The sequence below is a fragment of the Felis catus genome, chromosome F1, assembly GCF_018350175.1.
Source record: "Felis catus isolate Fca126 chromosome F1, F.catus_Fca126_mat1.0, whole genome shotgun sequence".
Classification (NCBI taxonomy): domain Eukaryota; kingdom Metazoa; phylum Chordata; class Mammalia; order Carnivora; family Felidae; genus Felis; species Felis catus.
In genome coordinates, this window is record NC_058384.1 from 17,994,476 (window position 1) to 18,010,659 (window position 16,184).

The following is a 16,184-nucleotide window of genomic DNA, read 5'->3' on the forward strand; positions in this document are numbered from 1 at the left end:
TCTCCCTCTCTCTGCCCCTCCCCACCACAGGCGCACACACTCACTCATTACCTAAATAAACTTTAAAAAATAAATTAGAAAATAAAATGGACAAACTATATAGAAAATTAGTAATCCCAAAATGAGTAATTTGAAAAAAATAATAAAATTAATAATCCCCTAAACTGTTCAAGAAAAAAAAAAAGAAAATACAAATTACCACTAGCAGGAATGAAAGAAGCAATATCCCCCCAGGGTAGGGCCCCTGGGTTCAGCTTAGACTCTTGATTTCGGCTCAGGTCCTGATGTCACAGTTCGTGGGATCAAGCCCCAAGTCTCACAGGGCTCCACACTGACAGCAGGGAGCCTGCTTGGGATTTTCGCTCCTCCACTGCTTACATGCACTCAAGTGTGCTCACTCTGCCTCTCAAAATAAATAAATAAACTTAAAAGAAAAAAAGGGCACCATCCCTCCAAATCCCATAAACATCAAAATGTAAGAAGAGGGGTGCCTGGGTGGCTCAGTCAGTTAAGTGTCCGACTTTGGCTCAGGACATGATCTTGCCAATCAGAGTTGTAGCCCGACATCGGGCTCTGTGCTGACAGCTCAGAGCCAGGAGCCTGTTTCAGATTCAATGTCTCTCTCTCTCTCTCTCTCTCTCTCTCTCTCTCTCTGCCCCTCCCCCGCTCGTGCTGTCTCTCTCTCACTCTCTCTCAAAAATAAATAAAAGTTAAAAAATAATAAATAAAAGTGTAAGGAAATATTTTGAACTTTACGTTAATAAGTTCAATAACTTGGGTGAAATGGACAAATCCCTTAAACTACCAAAGCTCACTTAAGACATAAAGAACAGTTACTGGCACAAAAACAGACACTCAGGTCAATGAACAGAACAGAGAACCCAGAAACGGACCCACAAACATATGGCCAACTAATCTTTGACAAAGCAGGAAAGAATATCCAATGGAATAAAGACACTCTTCAGCAAATGGTACTGGGAAAACTGGACAGTGACATGCAGAAGAATGAACCTGGACCATGTTCTTACACCATACATAAAAATAAACTCAAAATGGATAAAAGACCTAAATGTAAGATAGGAAGCCATCAAAATCCTCGAGGAGAAAGCAGGCAAAAACCTCTTTGACCTCAGCCTCAGCAACTTCTCACTCAACACATCTCCAGAGGCAAGGGAAACAAAAGCAAAAATGAACTATTGGGACCTCATCAAAATAAAAACCTTCCACACAGTGAAGGAAACAATCAGCAAAACTTAAAGGCAATCAACAGAACGGGAGAAGATATTTTCAAATGACATATCAGATAAAGAGTTAGTATCCAAAATCTATAGAAAATTTATCAAACTCAACACCCAAAAAGCAGATAATCCAGTGAAGAAATGGGCAAAAGACATGAATAGATACTTCTCCAAAGAAGACATCCAGATGGCCAACCGACACATGAAAAAATGCTCAACCTCACTCATCATCAGGGAAATAGAAATCAAAACCACAATGAGATACCACCTCACACCTGTCAGGATGGCTAACATTAACAACTCAGGCAACAACAGATATCGGTGAGGATGTGGAAAAAGAGGATCTCTTTTGCACTGCTGGTGGGAATGCAAACTGGTGCAGCCACTCTGGAAAACAGTGAGGAGGTTCCTCAAAAAATTAAAAATATAACTACCCTACAACCTAGCAATTGCACTACTAGGCATTTATCCATGGGATACAGGTGTGCTGTTTTGAAGGGACACATGCACCCCTAATGTTTATAGCAGCACTATCAACAATAGCCAAACTATGTAAAAAGTCCAAATGTCCATCAATGGATGAATGGATAAAGAAGATGTGGTATAGGGGTGCCTGGGTGGCTCAGTCAGTTGAGCATCCGACTTCAGCTCAGGTCATGATCTCAGGGTCTGTGGGTTCGAGCCCCTTGTCAGGCTCTGTGCTGACAACTCAGAGCCTGGAGCTTGCTTCAGATTCTGTGTCTCCCTCTCTCTCTGCCCCTGCCCCGCTCATGCTCTGTCTCTCTCTCTGTCAAAAATAAATAAACATAAAAAAAAAAGAAGTGGTATATATATACGATGGGAGTATTACACGGCAATCAAAAAGAATGAAATCTTGCCATTTGCAACTATGTGGAAGGAACTGGAGGGTATTATGCTAACCAAAATTAGAGAAAAACAAGTATCATATGACTTAACTCATATGAGGACTTTACAACACAAAACAGATTAACATAAGGGAAGGGAAGCAAAAATAATATGAAAACAGGGAGGGAGACAAAACAGAAGAGACTCATAAATATGGAGAACAAACTGAGGGTTGCTGGAGGGGTTGTGGGAGGGGGGATGGGCTAAACGGGTAAGGGGCATTAAGGAATCTACTCCTGAAATCATTGTTGCACTATATGCTAACTAATTTGGATTATGTAAATTTTTTTTTTAATTTTAAGGAAAAAAAAGAAAGAAAGCACAGACACAGCCCTTTGATCATACATTGGTGAACTATACCAAACACGTAAGGAAGAAACATACCAATTCCATAGAAACTCTTTCAGAAAACAGAAGAGATGACATTTAGGGTGGCTAGGTGGCTCAGTAGGTTAAGCACCTGACTCTTAGTTTTGGCTCACATCATGGTTTGTGAGATCAAGCCCCGGAGTCCAGCGCTGTGCCGACATCATGGAACCTGCTTGGGATTCTCTCTCACTTCTCTCTCTCTCTGCCCCTCCCCTGATTTCTCTATCCCTCTCAAAATAAACATTTAGGAAAAGAAAAAGAAAGAAGAGATAACATTCCTCATCTCCTTTTAGAAGGGCTTTACACTGTGATGGGTTGAAATCTGTATGTTGAAATCCTAGCCCCCCAGTACCTCCAAATGCGACTGTATTTAGAGACTGAGCATCAAGGAGACAATTAAGGTTAAATGAAATCATATATTAGGCCCTAATCCAATGAATGATGTCCTTTTAAGAGATCAGAGACGGGGCACCTGGGTGGCTCAGTCAGTTAAGCATCCAACTTCGGCTCTTAGGTTCAAGCCCCATGTCAGCTCTGTGCTGACAGTGTAGAGCCTAGAGCCTGCTTCAGATTCTGTGTCTCCCTCTCTCTCTGCCCCTCCCCTGCTCACACTGTCTCTCCGTCTCCAAAATAAATATTAAAAAAAAAAAAAAAATTAGGGGCACCTGGGTGGCTCAGTCGGTTAAGCATCCAACTTCGGCTCGGGTCATGATCTCACAGTCCATGGGTTCGAGCCCCGCATCAGGCTCTGTGCTGACAGCTCAGAGCCTGGAGCCTGCTTCGGATTCTGTGTCTCCCTCTCTTCCCCTCCCCTGCTCATGCTCTGTCTCCCTCTGTCTCACAAATAAATAAAAACATTAAAAAAAAAAATTAAAGGGTGCCTGGGTGGCTCAGTCGGTTAAGTGTCCAATTTCAGCTCAAGTAATGATCTCACATCATGGTTCATGGGTTCAAGCCCCACAGCAGGCTCTGGGCTGACAGCACAGAACCTATTTGGGATTCTCAATCTCCCTCTGTCTCTGCCCCACCCCACTGGCACTTTCTCTCTCTCTCTCTCAAAACAAATAAATTTTAAAGAATTTAAAAGAATCAAAATCCTAAAAAAGAATTAGAAGAAATTAGAGGGGTGCCTGGGTGCCTCAGTTGCAGTCAGTTGGGCATCTGACTTTTTGGCTCAGGTCACAATCTCATGGTTCATGGTTTTGAGCCCCACATGGTTTTGAGCCCCAGGCTCTGTGCTGGCAGTGCAAAGCCTGCTTAGGATTCTCTCTCTCTGCCTCTCCCCTGCTCCCTCTCACTCTCAAAATAAATAAAACTTAAAAAAAAAATTTTTAAAAAAGAAAGAAGAAGAAGAGATTAGAATACAAACAACAGAGATCATGAGGTAACCATGTGAAGACAGAGCAAGAAGGTAGCCATCTGGAAGACAAGGAGAGAGGTCTAGAAGAACCCAAACCTACCAGTACCTTGACCTTGGATTCCTAGCCTCAAACTGTATGAAAATAAACTGCTGTTATTTAAGCTACCCAGTCTGTCCATTATGTTACAGCAAACCTAGCAAATACACTGGGTATCAAAACCAAACCGTGTGTGTGTGTGTGTGTGTGTGTGTGTGTGTGTGTTTTTACAAGAACAGCATAGACCAGTATCACTCATGAAAATTCAAAAAAAAAATCCCTTTAAAAAATTAGTAAGTGGGGTATGCAAATTGGGAAAAAAAAGTAACACTGTCTTGATTTGCACGTGACACAATTGTCTTCTCAGAAACCCCATAGGTTCTACCTAAAAAACAACAGTTAAAGGAAGTAAATTTAGCAATCACAAGATACAATGGCAACACACAAAAATAAATTTTATTGGGGTGCCTAGGTGGCTCAGTCAGTTGAGCATCCAACTATTGATTTTTGGCTGAGGATTTCATGGCTCGTGAGATCGAGCTCCGTGTCTGGCTGTGCACTAACAGCACAGAGCCCACTTGGGATTCTCTCTCTCCCTCTCTCTCTGCCCCTCTCATGCTCTCTCTCAAAAATAAATAAAATAAATTTTATTTCTATACATTAGCAACAATTAGAAGTTGAAATTAAAATAATATTTACAGCATCATTAAAAACATGAAATACTTAGGGCTAAGTTTAATAAAATATGTTTAAGTTCCAAACACTTAAAACTACAAAATTATAAAACACTACTGAAAAAAATTAAAGACCTAAATAATTGAAGAAATACACGATGTTCATAGTTCAAAGATTCAAAATCATTAAAATGTCATATCTTTCCAAATTGAGTCATAGATTTAAAGTAACCCAAATCATGGGGGCACATGGTTAGCTTAGTCAGTTGAGAGTCTGACTTGGGCTCAGGTCATGATCTCATGTCTTGTGAGTTCCAGCCCCAGGTCAGGCTCTGTGCTGACAGCTTGGAGCCTGGAGCCTGCTTCAGATTCTGTGTTTCCCTCCTTCTCTGCCCCTTGCCCTCTCTCTCAAAAATAAATAACCATTAAAAAAAATTTAAAGTAACCCAAATTAAAATCCTAGCATGCTTTTTTGATGAAATTGGTAAACTAATCCTAAAATCCAGGTGGAAATGCAAAGGACCTAGATAACAAAAATGAGATACAGGAACAAATTTATACTGTCTGATTTCAAGATTTACTAAAATGATATAGTAATCAAGATGGTGGTATAGGCATAAGGATAAATATATAGATCAATGGAACAAAGACTCCAGAAATAAACTCATACACATGGTTAATTAATTTTAATTTTTTTTAACGTTTTATTTATTTTTGAGAGACAGAGAGACAGAGCATGAACAGGGGAGGGTCAGAGAGAGGGAGACACAGAATCTGAAACAGGCTCCAGGCTCTGAGCCGTCAGCACAGAGCCCGACGCGGGGCTCGAACTCACGGACCGAGAGATCATGACCTGAGCCGAAGTCGGCCGCTTAACCGACTGAGCCACCCAGGCACCCCGGTTAATTAATTTTTAAGAAAGCTTCCAAGAAATTCAATGAACAAAAATGGCCTTTTCAACAAATGGGTGCCATAATAACTGGATACCCACAGTAGAGAGGAAAAATCTTCAACCCTTACCACACACAGTATATAAAAACTAACATGAAATGATCATTTATCTAACCAGGAGAAAACCATAAAGTATCTAGAAGAAATATTTAAGAAAATCTTTGAATTTCACGTTAGACAACAATTTTTTGGATGGAACACAAAAGTCACAACCCATAAGAGAAACAAGTGATACACTGGACTTAAGATTTTAAACTTTTGCACTTCAAAGACATCAGTAAAAATATAAATAGGTAAGCAACAGACTGGGAGAAAACATCACAATATGTTGGAATGATGAAAGACAACTCAAGATAAATGACAAAAGAGAGCAGAAGATTAGAACACGTTATAAAAAATATGCAGGGGTGCCTGGATGGCTCAGTCTGTTGAGCATCCATCCGACTTCAGCTCAGGTCATGATCTAGTGGTTCACGAGTTCAAGCTCCGCATCAGGCTTTGTGCTGACAGTTCAGAGCCTGGAGCTTGCTTCGGACTCTGCGTCTCCCTCTCTCTCTGCCCCTCCCCGACTCGCATTCTTTCTCTCTCTCTCTCAAAATAAATAAAAACATTTAAAAATTTTATGAAAGATATGCAAATGAAAATAAGCACATGAAAATATGTTCAGTGTCATCAGTCATTAAGACAATGCAAATTAGGATAATGAAATACTACCACACACCCACTAGAACAACCAAAATTGTAAAGACTTTGAAAAAACATTGAAAGACCAAATGCCGGCAAGAACATGAACTGGAACTCTTCTACTTTGCCGACAGGAATGAAAATGATACAACCGCTTTTAAAAACAGTTTTGCAGGGGCGCCCGGGTGGCTCAGTCAGTTGAGCATCTGACTTCCACTCAGGTCATAATCTCATGGTTTGTGAGTTCAAGCCCCATGTCGGGCTCACTGCTGTCAGTTGGAGCCCGCTTTGGATCCTCGGTCCCACTCTCTCTCTGCCCCTCCCCCACTCACTTTCTCTCTCAAAAATAAATGAACATTAAAAAAAAATTAAAAACAGTTTTGCGGTATATTATAAAGTTAAATATGCACTTGGCCATACAACCCAACAATAATACACTCCTAGATATTTACCCAAGAGATATGAAGGTATGTCCACATGAATACCTGAACATGAATTTTTACAACTTTCTTTACGATTACCAAAAACTAGAAACAAAAAAAATCAAATCTCTTTAAACTGATTATATATACATATCATCTTATATATCCATATAACAATACTACTCAGCAATTAAAAGAAAAAATTAGTGACATACTCAACATTAAATCTCAAAAACATTACGCCAAATAAAAAAAGAGTCAGACACAGGGGTGCCTGGGTGGCTCAGTTGGTTGAGAATCTCACTTCAGCTCAGGTCATGATCTCACAGTTCCTGAGTTCGAGCCCCACATCAGGCTAGGCTCTCTGGTGTCAGCACAGAGCCCGCTTCAGATCTTCTGTCCCCCTCTCTTTCTGCCCCCTCCCAAAAAAATAAATAAAACATTAAAAAAAAAGTCAGACACAAAGACTGCATATTGAAAAACTCCCTTAATACAAAATCCTAGGAAAGGCAAAACTATAGTGCTAGAAAAATCACTGGTTGCCAGGTGTTGATGTGGGGGGAACAGATACGTGCAAAGTGCTGGCACAAGCGAACTTTCCAGTGTAATAAAAATGTTCTAGATCTCGATTAGGGTGGTGATAATACAGACGTATTCACTTATCAAAACTCACTGAACTACACAATTAAAACTAGTGATTTCTACTGTATACAAATTATACCTTAATAAAGCTGATTTTAAACAAAATCTCCAGGGGCGCCTAGATGGCTCAGTTGGTTAAGCATCCGACTTTGGCTCAGGTCACGATCTTGCAGTTCGATGAGTTTGAGCCCCACACTGGGCTCTCTGCTGACAGCCCAGAGCCTGGAGCCTGCTTCATATTCTGTGTCTCCCCCTCTGCCCCTCCCCCGCTCGCTTTCTCACATTCTATTCTGTCTCTGTCTCTCAAAAATAAATAAGCATTAAAAAAAAATTTTAAACAAAAACCCCCAGCCTCTGAATTAAAGGCAAAGTAATATAGTGGTTAACTTGAGCTCTGAACCAAAATGTCTGGATATAAATACGGATACCACCACTATTAACTGTATGAACTGCAACAAATTACATAACCTCTCTGTCATTTCCTCATCTACAAAATGGAAATTATGAAAGTACCTGCATCAAACAATTATCATGAAGACTGAATAGGTAATGTTAAACCATTAGAACAGTGCCTTGCAGGGGCACCTGGGTGCCTCTGTCGGTTAAGCATCTGACTTCTGGGCTCAGGTTCAAGCCCAGAGTCAGGCTCTGTGCTGACAGTGGAGCCCGCAGTCCACTTGAAGTTCTGTCTCCCCCTCTCTATGGCCCCCTCTCAAAAATAAATAAACATTAAAAAGAAGAAGAAAAAGAAGAAGAAGAAAGAAAGGAAGGAAGGAAGGAAGGAAGGAAGGAAGGAAGGAAGGAAGGAAGGAAGGAAGGAAGGAAGGACAGTGCCTTGCAAATAACAACGGCCTATCCTAGAGCATGTATTTTATCAGGAGTATGTATACCAAGCCAATGGTTAGTACATCACATTCACTTTAGGGTGGACTTGGCATTTATTAACTTTGAATTTAAAGTATCTAAAGGAGTCCCAAAAATAGTTATCTGTAATTTTTACTTAACCAACTTTGTCTCAATACCTCCATTAAACCCAAAATGCCGATCTGTGAAGTAACACTGAAGCCACGGAATTCCAATACAAGAGACTACTTGGGCTTGGGGTCATGTGTTCCAGCTCTGAATTTGGTGAAGAACAGCACCCACCCCAAACCGCACAGACTAGGAAGAGAGAAAGATGGGCTTCCACAGGTTAATACCAGAATTTAAGTGAACAGAAATCAGACCACCTATTATACAACCCTACTCTCTACACAGAAACAGAGACAAAAACAGTTCATGAAACTTAATTATGAAAAATGAAAGAACAATTAACTTGTATGAAGAGAAAACAATTTACTCTCAATGAAATATTAGTTGAGATGGTAGGAACCTATACATCTAGAACGTGGCACATACATGTATGAAAAGAGACGGCAAAGAACAAGTAAAGTGAAGGGCACAGATGGGGAAACACCACATACAAAAACAATTCAAGAATTTAAGAAGCATTTTATTTTGTATAATACAAATTTTAACAGGGAAGAGAAGACTAATTCCACTGTTAAACCTTTTCTCCCAAGCTATAGCAGCTTTGAGGAAAAGGACTGCAGGCTAAAGTAAGTATTCAAAACAGAAAGAAAACCCCAGTAACAATATATACATTTAAGGAGAAAAAATGAGCAACAAGGTTTAAGGCTACAGTTACTTTAATCAATAACAATTTTTAGGGGCTCCTGGCTGGTTCAGTAGTTAGAGCATGTGACTCTTGACCTCCGGGTTGTGGATTCCAACCCCACATCAGGTGTCAAGATTACTTACAAAAATAAAATCTTTTAAAAAAAATAAAAAACATTTTTTAGAATATGATCAAATAAGTAATGTTGGTTTATAATCAGAAAAGGCTCTGGGGTGCCTGGGTGGCTCAGTCGATTAAGCATCCAACTCTGCGTTTCATCTCAGGTCATGATTTCATGGTTCCTGGGTTCGAGCCCCGCCCTGGGCTCCATGCTGACAGCTCAGAACCTGCTTAGGATGGTCTCTTTCCCTCCCCAGGGCACCTGCGCGCACGCGCGCGCGCTCTCTCTCTCTCTCTCTCTCTCTCTAAAATTAACTTAAAAAAGAAAAGATTTGTAAAAGGAAAAGGTAGCTATTAACACATTTAGTAATGAACTGCATCAGTACTTTCCTTTCAATTTATAGACCAGAATTCAAGTTGATAGTCTTTCATACGCTATTTCATAATCTTCTCTTTCGTTTGCTCTACCACTTCATTCACCTAAGTCTTCTGCTGACAATGAGGCAAACAACCCGCCATCTGACAGCCAGAAAGAGCATTATGAACTGCTATGATTTAATATCATTTTCTGCAGAGCATCTTTCGCCATCATTGTCACCCAAATGGTACATGCATTATAACGCAAGAGATTCATCAAGCTTCAGTTTTGCAGATTCAATCAAGTTCTTGCCTGATGTTACTACAATAACAACATAATGAATTCTACAGTTTATTTCAGTAGCTGAATACACTTTAACAGCTCTTGAAAATACATTTAATCCTATTTAGAAGCTCACTAGGCTTTCAATAGGCCACCTAAATTTTTCATTTACTTTTTAGTTGCAAGAGAAATCATACACCATAATTCAGGAACTTTCAAATATTTTTCACCCTGATACCCAGTAAAACATACACTGCACATACACTGTATGTAAGTATGTAACCAAAAGTTCAAAGTTGTCTGTACCATGACAAGTTATATGATTTCTATTTTATTTCACTTATTGACAGCCAGAAAAACACAATAGCAAGAATGATCAATAGGTTTCATCTTTAGCACTAAATGTGATTAGTAGGTAATGGCTTCCTAGAGTGCTATGTTGAGGACTCCGACATACATGTGAATTCAAAAGACGGGGCGCCTGGGTGGCGCAGTCAGTTAAGCGTCCGACTTCAGCCAGGTCACGATCTCGCAGTCCGTGAGTTCGAGCCCCGCGTCAGGCTCTGGGCTGATGGCTCGGAGCCTGGAGCCTGTTTCTGATTCTGTGTCTCCCTCTCTCTCTGCCCCTTCCCCGTTCATGCTCTCTCTCTGTCCCAAAAATAAATAAACATTGAAAAAAAAAATTCGAAAGAATGACGTCTGCCATGGTACTAAGAAGAAGCAACGATGTCAGGATATGAAACTATAATTATATGACTAAAAGTCTCTCTCTGCATTAAATCATGAGCTCCTTCAGGACGGTCTATTACTACAGCATGACACAAGAGAGGCAGTCACATATTTATTAAAGAGTAGATCTATTCAATGTAGATCCTACCTATTTTCTATTAGGCAGGTGATCAGAATTAACCTTCCTACAAGGGGTTTACTATCTACTTGAAAATACTTATTTCTGGGGCGCCTGGGTGGCTCCGTCGGTTAAGCATCCGCCTTCCGCCTAGGTCATGATCTCGCCGTTCCTGAGTTCAAGCCTGGTGTCAGGCTCTGTACTGACAGCTTCAAGACTGGAGCCTGTTTCAGATTCTCTCTCTCTCTCTCTCTCTCTCTCTCTCTCTCTCTCTCTCTTTCTGCCCCTACCTCACTCAGTCTCTCGCTCTCTCTCTCAAAAATAAACATTAAAAAAATAAATAAAAAAGAAAATATTTATTTCTGCCTCAACTTAGAGAATAACAGACTTGCAGAGGTAGAAAAAGGAATTTAGGTAGTTGGAAAAGCTAATGAAGAAGCAACAGTAATGTGATAGAAGAAACAAGTCATCTTAGATTCATCAATTTAAATGGCTCATGTAAGAAAAATTAGAAAAATCAAAATAACAAAGACTTCCTTTGAATGTTAAAGATTTACCCAACTTCAGCTAAATACTACCCTCTCCTGTACTACAGATTCTCCAACTACAATACACTATTAGAATTATCTTCAACTTGGGGCACCTAGGTGGTTCAGTTGGTTAAGTGTCTGACTCTTGATTTCCTCTTAGGTGATGATCTCATGGTTTTTGAGCTTGAGTCCAGCATCAGGCTCTGCATGATACCAGTGCAGAGCCTGCTTGAAATTCTCTCTCCCTCTCTCTCTGCCCCTATCCCATTTGTGCTCTTTAATCTTACAATAAATAAATAAATAACTTAAAAAAAATTCTCTACAACTTAATACTTTCAATCCTTTGTATGAAAAAAATATTTACATGAAAACCATAAATTCCTAAAATGTTCATCAATTGTGCAATTAAATGTAAACTTACTTTCAAATATGATAGAAGTCAAGAGAATCCAATGTGTGTTACTGAAAATCAGGCATTTGATTTTAAATCAACTGTTCTCAAAAAAGGGGAAAGACAGGTTATTATCACCTAGGTAGCTTTTGCAAATTACACTACCACTCAAGCCTCCAATTCTAGTATGTCCTCTTGGGACGTGGGCAGGAGGAGAGAGTGGTCAGGGATAAACAACATATCTCCTGTGATTATGAAACAGCTGTTTCCCTCCAAGCTACCACATTTAAGAACCAGGAGGCTAGGGGTGCCTGGCTGGCTCAAGTGGTGGAGTATGCAACTCTTAATCTCGGGATTGTAAATTCAAACCCCGAATTGGGTGCAGAGATTTCCTTAAAAATAAAATCTTAAAAAAAAAGGGGGGGGGGGGAGTAGCATAGGCTAAAAAATACAAATAAAGCACTAAATTGAGAACTGGGAGATCTGAGTTCTCATTTTACCCATAGTTGACCAATCTGAAACAAAATTACTTCTCTGTGGGAATACAATTATATTAGTATTATAGCAAAACTGGAAGTTATCTATAACTTCACAGAATTGTTTTAAGGATAAAATGAAATGTGAAGTACAAACATGGTTTTAAAATCTGATGAATAGGGAATTATCACCATTATTCAAGCTTTAGCCTCATTTAAATGGAAAAGCATAAGGTAATTTCAGTTGGTTCCGTTTGACCTTGAGGCATATAAGACAAGAACAACCACCCAAAGCCAATTAGAAATGAAAAAGATTCCTTGGCCTCCGCCTAATCCTAATCCCTTTCTTCTACCCCAAAAGGCTGGCCAAACCAAATCTAGCTTGAGAATTGGGAAGATAGATTCCTATTAATGAATTCTTCTGAATATTCAACCTCACCAAAAAAGAAATAATGGACTAATGAGATTCTTAGAAAGTGAAATATTCACAATTTTTTAAAATGTTTCATTTATTTTTAAGACAGAGAGAGACAAAGCATGAGTGGGGATGGGGCAGAGAGAGAGGTTAACACAGAATCCGAAGCAGGCTCCGAGCTGTCAGACAGCACAGAGCCCGACACAGGGCTCAAACTCACAAACCGTAAGATCATGACCTGAGCCAAAGTCGGACACTCAACTGACTGAGCCACCCAACTGACTGAGCCACCCAAGTGCCCCAGAAATAGTCACAATTTTTTTTAATTTTTTTTTAACGTTTATTTATTTTTGAGAGAGACAGAGCATGAATGGGGGAGGGTCAGAGAGAGGGAGACACAGAATCTGAAACAGGCTCCAGGCTCTGAGCTGTCAGCACAGAGCCCGACGTGGGGCTCGAACTCATGGACCGCGAGATCATGACCTGAGCCGAAGTCGGCCGCTTAACCGACTGAGCCACCCAGGCGCCCCTCACAATTTTTAACTAAAGACTTTCACTGGGTACTTCCAGGTTAGGACTTGGGAAAATAGACTGAAATTGTTAAAAAGTAGGTGACTAACAAAAATTTTAATAATCTTACCTCCCCAAGACCCCACAAAGAAAAAAAAAAATCAATGCCAGCTGTTTATACTACTCTATGGCTCTCCAACTCCCTACAAAATGGCCAATAGTAAGTACAATGCAACCCATGTGGTGCCTCGCAGACATTGTGTGCCAAATAAGTATCTTGAATGATGGATTCCTTTATTTCTCACATATTCTATGTGAATGCTATATGAATGCTGACATATTTGTTTTCTTTCAGCCTTCTGAAAACTAAAATGCCAATGATGGCTAAAAGGACAAATCTGAAAATGCTCATTTTGCTTCATTAGCTTATACTTCATCATATGGCACTCTCAACTGGACACAAACACCTCTTAGACCCAATCACAAACTGGTTATTTATAAATAACAGTCACAATTACAGCCAAGTTTCAATGAAAAATGAATGAATTCTGAATCCAGAATAATTTAAGAACAAAGCAAAAATACGAATGAAGATATTTCTTCATTCTTCGGGGTGCCTGGGCGGGTCAGTCGGTTAAGCATCCGAATTCGGCCAAGGTCACAATCTCACTGTTCGTGAGTTCAAGCCCATCATCCGGCTGTCTGCTGTCAGCACGGGACGCACTCTGGATCCACTGTCCCCTCTCTCTCTCTGCCCTCCCCCACTTGCACTGAGTCTCTCTCAAAATAAATAAGCAAATTTTTAAAAGAAGAAAGGGGTGTCTGGGTGGCTCAGTCAGTTAAAAAGTGGACTCTTGGTATCAGCTCAGGGCATGATCTCACTGTTCATGAGTTCAAGCCCCACACAGGGCTCTGTGCTGACAGGGAGGAGCCTGCTTGGAATTCTCTCTCTCCCTCTCCCTCCCTCTCTCTCTCTCTCTCTCTCTCCCCTCCCCTCTCCCCTGTCCCTCCCTTTCCTCCCTCTCTCTCTCAGAATAAAATTTTTAAAGAAAATACATTGAAAAAAAAGAAAAAAAAAAGAACTACACCTAAGTCTAATCAATGTATTTCCTACAGTTCCAACTTCTAGCCCTATCTTATTTAATGACAACAATTCACATCATCCTCAACCCTGAAGTAAATCAACTTCCCCTACAATGACAGTGCAGGCCAACTTCCCACATCACTAATATACGAAGTCTATCAACAATTTCCTCCAGAGGAAAAGCATAAAATCCTGCCAGTTCTCACTTAGCTAAAAGCAATTCCTTTCTCATAATCCTACCATTTGGATTGGGTTCTGGATACCAAACCCAATGAAAATCCCAAAACGCTTTCAGTAAAACAATCAACTCCATCTCTCGCTTAATAAGGATAACCCATCTATGTCAAGTACCAAAACTGAATGCGACTGTGTGTCATTCAAGATGCCAACTACGATGCCAAAATGTGTAATACCTGGCGTTTCTCAAAACAGAAGTTCCAGTATACTGTATAGTGTTATACAAATCTAATACAGTTACATCTGACACACGGATAATATTTAATAGATGTGATTCCCTTTTTCAAGACATTCAGTGACAAGTGGAATTTTTTGTGAACAGACTTCATGACCACAGTAGCCTTAACTGCAGATTTAAAAGTGGCCTACCCTTTGAAGTGGGAGGATACTCACGCACAGGAGAGATATTTACATGAAATACTACTTCTCCTTAAAACACTCACAACCCATGTCTAGAGCACCATCTCCCATACTTTCAATAAGCAAATTTTGACCAACTCCACCATGGGAAGCTTAATCCTCTCCCTTTACGAGTTTCATTCACTCCAACAAGCAAAACGGACCGACAGGGTGTCTAACTCACCAGATAGCCATAAAATCCAAGGCCCAACTTTCTCCTTTTACGCACAACCATTTATTTGACCTTCTTTCTCGCCCCCTCTTATTTATTCCCTCAACTCCCCTCACTTCCTCCCCTCCAGCACCTTCCTCTATATTACCCGTACCCTCCCAGCCCCCGGGACTACCAAGCTTTCTTCCCCCCCCCCCCCATCAACCACCAGCCTCGAGGTCTGCAGGCACCGCCAAGGCACCAACCAGACCACCCTCCCACCGGACCCCACCAGCCCAAACAGGAGAAACTCCGCATCCAGCGAAAGGGAGGGCAATGCTCTTCAAACTCACCACACGAAGTCGTTGCTTTTGTCCTCGTAGGAGTTGATGAGCCCGTTGCACAGCGGGGGAAGCAGAGGTCGCTTCCTGCTGCCGCTGCCGAGGCTGGAGCTGCTCCCTCCTACGCCGGCGCTGGGCCTGGCCGCGCAGCTGAGCCGAGACTGGCCGGCGGACACCGCCCCGCCGCCGCTGCCGGACACGGCGGCCGCCACCAGCACAGGCCGCGCCGGGCCCCCGAGGCCGCCCGAGCCCGCGGCCTGGGCCGCCCCGCCGGACGCCGCCGCCGCGGCCGCCGCGGAAGGGGGCGACGGGGAAGAGGACAAGGACGAGGAGGCGGAAGTCACCGAGGAGGCCGCCGAGGAGCCAGGGCTGGTCCCGGCGGAGCCCGACCCGGCCTGGCGGCTCCCAGACATCGTGACTCCCCCCACCTCCGGCCGGGCGCTCAGAGGAGAGGGACCGCGACCCGCCGCCGCCTCCCTCCGCTCAGCCTCAGTGCATCCTGAGGCCGCGCGCCGCGCCGGGAGGTGGGGCTGAGGAACAATAAAGTTGGCTTTTTCAAGGCTGGCACCCGGCAGCGTCCGACGGGAGGGGGCGGAGGAACCTAAAAGCGGAGGAGAAACCACTACCGCTGTCGAGACCGCCGCCGCCGCCGCCGCCACCACCGCGGGCCCCGCAGCAGCCAACCCGGGCGCGCCGAAGGCCGGCCGTGCGCGCACACGAGAGGCGGAAGGGGCGGGAGCGGCGGCGGAGACGACTCCGCGGACCGCTCGGACGCGCGCAGCGCGCTCCCGGCGGCGGTCTAGCAAAGCTGGTCGGGCTCCTCGGCAGCTAGTGCAGCTCCTGACGAATGGAGGGCAGGCTGTCCTAAAGGGTGAAAGGACTGCGGAGAGAGGAATGAATGGTACGGTTGCCAAATGGTTTGGAAGCGAGGGGGAGAGAGAAGTGCGCTCGAAGCTACTGCGCAGGCGCTCTGGTCGCCGACCCTCTTGGTGGCTCGGGGGGTCTCTGCTCCACACTCGGAACGGCGCCGGCGCGGAGTCGCTGCACCACGCCTGTTGGGGGAGAGCCGCATTCCTGAACCTGAAGAGGGAGAGGTCGCTGTG

The 16,184-nt window shown here is 42.6% G+C and overlaps 1 protein-coding gene across 6 annotated transcripts in view; it reads right to left on the reverse strand.

The window, feature by feature from the left end:
- The window catches only part of COP1 (COP1 E3 ubiquitin ligase), a 259,243-nt gene extending 243,535 nt beyond the window's left edge, over nt 1-15,708 (reverse strand). For 5 of the 6 annotated variants that reach the window (XM_045048918.1, XM_045048920.1, XM_045048921.1 and 2 more), the window contains exon 1: nt 15,094-15,708. In XM_045048918.1, coding sequence (XP_044904853.1) covers nt 15,094-15,494 — 401 coding nt within the window. In that variant the 5' untranslated portion in view covers nt 15,495-15,708. The remainder of the gene's footprint in view (nt 1-15,093) is intronic. The other variant, XM_023247685.2, reaches the window with a different exon arrangement.
- Nucleotides 15,709-16,184: the final 476 nt, after the last annotated feature.